The sequence below is a fragment of the Setaria italica genome, chromosome I, assembly GCF_000263155.2.
Source record: "Setaria italica strain Yugu1 chromosome I, Setaria_italica_v2.0, whole genome shotgun sequence".
NCBI lineage: Eukaryota > Viridiplantae > Streptophyta > Magnoliopsida > Poales > Poaceae > Setaria > Setaria italica.
The window spans coordinates 39486697-39493894 of NC_028450.1; the positions used below are offsets into that span (position 1 = coordinate 39486697).

The 7198-nt window shown below is 46.0% G+C and overlaps 1 protein-coding gene across 1 annotated transcript; it reads right to left on the minus strand.

Annotated features, from left to right (window-relative positions):
• Positions 1-1560: 1560 nt before the first annotated feature.
• Positions 1561-3086, minus strand: LOC101767903 (zinc finger protein 8). Its single transcript, XM_004954034.3, has one exon. It carries the CDS (start codon positions 2807-2809, stop codon positions 1790-1792), a length of 1020 nt encoding a protein of 339 aa, XP_004954091.2. The 5' UTR covers positions 2810-3086; the 3' UTR covers positions 1561-1789.
• Positions 3087-7198: the final 4112 nt, after the last annotated feature.

The following is a 7198-nucleotide window of genomic DNA, read 5'->3' on the forward strand; positions in this document are numbered from 1 at the left end:
CGATGACCACTGCACACGATGCTACAGATTACAGAAGCGCAGTGCATGCCAGCACCACTCTGTTGTAAGACGTCAATGAGCAATTGATGGTAAGCTTGTTTTTTCTTTGTTTGGTAAACCAATGGCTATATGCATGATAAGATGCTGGAGTACTCCAGTCATCAAGAAGTTGCGTCCGACTGTCATGTTGCTGGTCGGAAATCTTCCATGAAAAGAAGCTGGCAAACTACCTTAGTTTGATCTACGGATGCATTACCACTAAAACTTCGGTGGTAATGCAGTAGTTACTTAGAGGGTAAAGGAAGGCGCCGCAGAGAATATGTCAGGACTCAGGACCCTGTGCAATTTGTTGGGGGCGATGCCATGAGACATCGAGACACCAAGTGAGTCGTACGAGAACTAGGCCTTGTTTAGTTGCAAAATTACTGTAGCGCAACTGTAGCATTTCGTTTGTATTTGTGAATTATTGTCCAAATATTGACTAATTAGGCTCAAAAGATTCGTCTCGCAAAGTACAACAAAATTGTGCAATTAGTTTTTGATTTCGTCTACATTCAGTACTCCATGCATGTACCGCAAATTTGATGTGATGGGAAATCTTCTTTTTGCATAGTGTCAAAGTTGGGATTTTAGAAGAAACTAAACAGGGCTCTAAAGTACTGTCGTGTGGTCGTACAATCTAAAGCTGTGCATGACATGCAAGCAGGCCATGCCTTTGAGTGCTTACTTCATGATGCCTGCGCAAGGTTATGATGAAATTCATGATTTTGATACAGGATCCTACCTCCCAACAAGAATACAACTCTCGCTTCTCAAGAAGTGAAATAATTTCAAATTTGACCAAATTTAAAAAATAAAGTACTAACATTCACGTCTTCAAATAAATTTAGTATGAAAATATATTACATAATTAATCTATTGATATTTATTTTGTACCATAAATGTTAGTACTATTTTATATAAATTTAGTCAAATCTGATCAAATTTAAAATTGATTGACTTCTGGGTTGCATTTTTTAAGGATAGGAGGGAGTATCTCCGTGCTAAACTGATGGCAGGTCCAGGGATGTGACAGTCTTTAGCCAGTGGTGTCACGTGACTAGATGAGTTAAGCAGAGATGACACCATATGAGGAAGCGGAAAGTACATGAAACACCTGGCTCGTGGCAGAGCACATGCTAAAAAGAGCCATCTCTATACAAAGCAATTCAGACGGACGTATAGTTGGGCCAGGGTGCGAAAAAGAAAGGTCATGTACATTATGTGTGTACCTACGGGACCATGTACGGCAGTGCTGGATCCATACTTTTTTTAGGCCATTAGATCCACACATTTCCAATCTACCATGGATGCAGTTTCTTCTGCATTTTCTAAGGCCTTGTTTTCCCTCTTCCCCATGTAAAAAGACCAAGAAGTTTTGTGTGTCACCATGCCAGTAAATTAAAAGCATGTTTGGAACACTACAGGAATTTCTTAGAAATTCTACAAGAATATCTATGGGGATTTTGAAGAATTTCTCGTAGTTCATGTACCCGCCCTCCAAACAGTTCTAATAAGATCTTAAACAAGCGTATCTTTACTATATTTTGTTCTTGTTGTAACAAAGTTAGAAGCTTCTTTCTGATCCTCATCACTTGTTAAAGGGCCACAGGCTAGGAAGCTCCTGTTAAACTTGAATTTCAGACGTACGGCAAAAAGGGTACGTAGAGATTATTTAGAAACTATGAGAATTAACATGCACTTGCAACTGATGCTAATCCACAAGAAGAAACCTAAATAAACACAAGAATTACAAATGGAGGTCCAAGCTAACACTCTCCTTTTGGCCCAATTCATACCTACCTAGCTTCTCCGGCGACGTGGACGAGCACGACGAGAGCGAGGGAGACGAGGACAGCAAGCTCATCACCGCCTTCTCGTCCTTGCACGCCGCCTCCCCGCCCGGCCCGACCAGGATGGCCGCCGTGTCAGCGCCGTGCCGGCCGGTCATGCCGAAATTCTCCATGGGCGTCGGCGGCATCCTCCATAGCCCCGGCACCGGGCTGCCGTTAATCGGCTGCGACATGGAGCCTGGCCCTCCGCCGTAGGGACCCGGCGGGCTGGCGCTGGTCCACATCGGGTAGTGCGCCGGCGGTGGTGGCGGCAGCGGCGCCGGCTGGTCGAAACGGCCGAGGTGGTGGTGGTAGTTGAAGAGGCCGTACATGTGGCCGGGGACGTAGCGGTGCATGGCGAGGGAGGCCTGGAGGTGGGCCCGCTTGGCGTGCTGGCGCTCGCGCTTGTGCGCGTTCTGGTGCCCGCCCAGCGCCTGCGACGTCGGGAAGTTGCGGCAGCAGTAGTGGCACTCGAACTTCCTCTCGGCCGCGGCGGAGGCGCCGACGCTCTGCTTGGCGTTGCTCTCGGACGACGTGACCGTGCTGCCGTTGGCCGCGTCCGGGGAGTCGGCGGCGGCGGCGGCCTCCTGCTTGGCCTGCGCCTGATGGTCGTTGGAGAACTCGCAGCCGAACAGCCGGATGGTGTCCCGCGGCGCCGGCGCCGGCGGGGCCGGCCGGATGAACGGCAGCTGCGAGAAGGAGTCGACGCTGCGCACCTCCTGCGGCTTCGCCATGGCCGGCTGCTGGCTAGCTGCCCCCCAAGAATTCCACCTAGCTCGAGCGAGATGGCTCCGTCGTAGGTTGTGAGGCGACAAGCTTCGATGTGTTGGTGTGTGTGTGTGAGAGAGAGAGAGCTCAAGAATTTGGCTACGAGTTGGTGCAGTTTTAAGGGGATGGGCGCCGTGAGGTGAGGTGAGGTCGGAGAGGAGGGGGACCATGCAAGTAAGAGCCTGCCGAGCCGAGGGGTCGAGGGGACGACTAGGCTTAAAGCTCCCTCCCTCTCACCACCAAGTACAGATGCATGCAGCTGCAGTGGCAGTTGCAGTTGCTGGTTGTGCCCTGGCTGTGGCCTGCTGGTGCTAGCTAGCTAGTCACCTCACCTCTCCTATAGCTAGTGTGCAGCAGTGGTAGCTAGCATGAGGGAGGCCATCTCATCCCGTCTTGTCTCACCTCACCTCTCATATTTCTTGGCAAATTTGGAACTGGTACAGATTTGTACACGCAGAGAGAATATAGTTTTGGTAAAAAGAAAAATGCCACTAGCTCAGCCCGGTCTCGTGCTTCCGTAGCCATCAGTGGGCATCAAGTGGGGAGATGGGTGTTGCGCGACTCCATCTATCCATCGCTCTCCTCCTCTCCTCTGCGACCTCTGGATTGGCTCGAAGGCTTCTTTATGGGAGGTTGGCTTCTTTAGAACATGAGAGACGCGGAGGCGGAGACCACAGGTGGTCCTCCTGGGGACGGCGACGTGCTTGCCCCTGCCCGCCCCCTTGTGTTGTTGCGTACTGCCCGCTGCTCATGCTGCATGATTACTGCGTGCCAGTGCAGGGATCCATGGAAATGGATGTGCCGACGGTGCATGCAAGTTTTTATCTCCGTATACATTTTTGCGGTGCAGGTGCATGCATATACATGGTACATGCTAAACACTTCTCCAATTTTGAAATAACAAGAAATTTTTTATTTTAATACATATTTTTTGTACGTAACAAGATCTTATTATATTTGCATTCAAAAATACTTATTTAATGATTGTGACTTTATTTTTACCACTTAAATGATATATCAACTGAGTAATTGTTGGCCAAAGCCTTATTCTAACGAAACAATATATGTCATGTGGTTTCAAACGGACATAGTACAATGTTCACAATCCAGACTTCCAGAGTGAAATTACAGTTCCCGTCCGTTTCACCCTCTTTGGATTTTTTTCCTTCTTCCTGACAGGCTAACAGACCATCGTAATTTTAGGTGCTTAGCAGTACCAGCTGCAGTGAGTATGTACGTGCTCGATCGATGGCGCTTTGGACTGGGATCCACATGTTTGATTGCTGGATCAAAAGCTAACCAGTACGTACGTACTCTATGAGATCATGACATAGCTTGCTCCTTTTCCTCTCCTCCTTTGCGCAGTCGTCTTTTTCAACTGTGTCTAGCTCTTTTACCGAATTTCATGCACGCTGCATGTGATTTTTCGCCCAATAATGAGCTGGTAAAGGGCGTTCGTCTTCACTGGATTGCTGGACACTACCATACCATTATTACCGGAGCATGTGAAAAGTTGTGACTGTCACGTACATACCCTAGCTCCTGGCGGAGAAAAATGCCTCCTTTTCTTTGTTACCTGTTCATGCACGACCAATAACGCACATAGTGATCGATCTCTGGTAATTCGTCAAAGAGTAAGGGGCTGTTTGGGAGGGATTCTTCCAAAACGGCTTCACAAGTAAAGCCAAAGCCGGTGAAGCCAAAAACGGTTTCACTTTGTCTAGCTGAATCTTCAAAGTTCTTCAAAGCTGCCATGAGGCTATGGTGTGCTCAAGCCCTTGACCGTCTTGATTTTGTAATATTCATCTTTAGAATGTTAGCCCCCGAGCCTTAGGTTGAATCGAAGAATCAGGCCGAGGGTCAACAAAATCTTAGAATCTTCTTTCTTTATCTTGAAAAAACAACTACTAGGTGTAGCTAATCAGCCCCGAGCCTTGGAATGATTAATTAATCAATATGAGGGTTTTTAGTCTTCACTCCAGTCGTCTTTTGAGTAGTCATTTGGCGTCAAGCCCCCGAGCTTATGCGCCATGTGAGCTATAGGAGCCACGTCGAGTAGTTATTTGCCGTTTAGCCCCCGAGCTTGGAAGCTAGCTGAGCTACTGAAGATATTTCGAGTAGTAATTGGCGTTTAGCCCCCGATCTTGGAAGCTAGAGTCACTGGAGATATTCCGAGTAGTAATTAGCGCTTAGCCCCTGAGCTTGGAAGCTAGCGGAGCCATTGGAAGTACGTTGAGCGTCCAGGAGAGTCGTCGCCAAAGCTTGACCTGCAAAAAGAGATGCATACATTATACATATTGTAGAATATTGAAACTACTGAAATTTATTCAGTGATGAATGTAATGTAAATGTTGTGTTTCATGCTCTTGTTTCGGTCATATTTTTCCTGAGGAGTTAGCCTATTACGTTTAGGCTCTCAATCCCAGTTTAGCCATTGCCACTGCGTGTGGGATCTTTGTCTCGTGTACACGTACTGGGCAAGGGCTATAACCGGTACTAAATGTCCCACCTACAAATACTTCATCTTCTCCAAACACTTAGCAGTTTCCAACAAGCCATAGTTATTCCTCCTTTCGTCCCCGGCTCCGTCGTCCCCGTCGCCGTCGACCCGTCCCCGACTGCCGCCACCCCATCCCCAGCCGCCGTCCCTGCTCGTGTCGCCGTCTCCCGTCGCTCCCATTGTTGTTGCCCCGTCCCCGACCACTGCCACCCCGTCCCAGCTGCCATCCCCGTCATCATGCCTCTACCTTTCCCGCCTCCCCTGCGGGCCGCTGCCGCGCTTCTCCCTCCCCCGCCTCCCCCGCGGGCCGCCGCACCTCCCCTGCACGCCCTCCCCGGTTAGTTTTTATTTTTTTTAATAATTTTAATTTTGATGCATTAAAATATTTTTGCTACCCGTATTGGATTAAAATGGCTATAATTTTACTTTAATTGGATACCAATTTATATTGGATGCTAAGTAATTATTTTTTGTGATACAATTATGGCATGAGGCTATATCTCTTAGATGACATGTAAATATTCACGGGTAGCATTGTGATAGAATTGTGGATGGCTATGAAATGATGGTATAGATTTATTTCAATGTATATGATGTGCATATATGACAATGTATTATTGGTGGCAAAGTTGACTAGTTAAGAAAGCTGGTGGTAAATTATCTTATCACAATTTTATTTGGATAGTTTAGGCTAACTATGGCAAGCGGAAGTTCTTCTCGCCGTGATGGTGGCAAGTGTGGAGGTGGCCGCCGTGGTGGTGGCGGCCGTGAACACTACATTTTTTAGGAGCTATCGTTGGCTCGTCCTCCAGGAATTCACTTCCGTAATCGCGTCATTGACTTGCCAAAAGGCCAACATATTAATATTCTTTCCTTCTTATAATTTGTTTTTTTACTACACATGAATAATTTCTAAATTTACTTACATGCAGTGTAGCTTATCGACAATATTAGATGGTTGAAAAATGTTGTCGAAACTCTAGGTGGTACTTCTTCTTTAGTGCAATCCGAGATAGTTGGTCCATAGGATTTTAAAAGAGTAAAAATCTCTTTTTAAAAGAGTAAAAATCTCTTTTCACGTACCTGTTCGAGAAACACAGGTCAATTGGATGAGAGTACCAGGACAACCTATCCCGATGGTTTCAATTGCCGCATGGGGTCAATTAGCACAAAGTAGGGTAACTTTTGAAAGGACCGTCATGGAGGCCTGGCTACAACAGCTTAAGGATTATGGGTACTTTGTGCCAGACTTCTCATATTTTTGAATAAAGGCGCTCGAGGAGGGAGAAAGCAATGTGACTAGGACTACTGAGAAGCTTTGTCAGCTGAATCAACATGACACGGTATGGAACATATCAAATCATCCTTTTATCTTTAATTATGTTACATCTTTTAAATTTCATCACGTTATTCTATTCTTTTAGGATATCTTTGGTCAAACCTTGGCGGCAATGAGCTTTCATGCGATTCTAGCTCAAGTCTTGGATATGTTGAATTATAGTCACACCGATAGAAATTCGATACGCACCAGAGATTCCAAGCTCCAGGCTCATCTCACCTTCTAGAGGCCATTTCAGTTGATGTTGTCTCCATTGTTTGAAATTTATGGTAGTGCATGTGACCGTCCTTGTGAAGCACTAGAGAGTGCACTAATTCATACTCTAGCTTATATTGATGAAGTTCTAGATTTTACAATTGGAGATGTGGCATATCTACATAAGCGAAGCGAATTATTAAATATGTAGCATGCATATGTAGCATGCATGGATGTACTCCTACCGTACCCTTTTTTTTTATAGATTTGAACTTTTTTTCTCTAATACCTTAGTATTGATAGTATGAACTATTGAGTGTTAATGGTTTGAATGGGTTGATATATTAACGTAATATTATTAGTAAAAGCTCCGTCGGATGCAAATACGAATTAAAAAAAGTAAAAAAAAGAAAAAGAATAGTACCGGTTAGTTTACTAACCAATTGGCACTCGCAGTTTACCAACCGGTACTAAATAGCGTATTTAGTATCGGTTGGCTCGATCAGATGCCCGGTACGGGCTCGG

What these genes read in the sequence shown, in the direction of transcription:
- LOC101767903 (XM_004954034.3), bottom strand. Translation starts at nt 2,809, where the DNA reads ATGGTCCCCCTCCTCTCCGACCTCACCTCACCTCACGGCGCCCATCCC.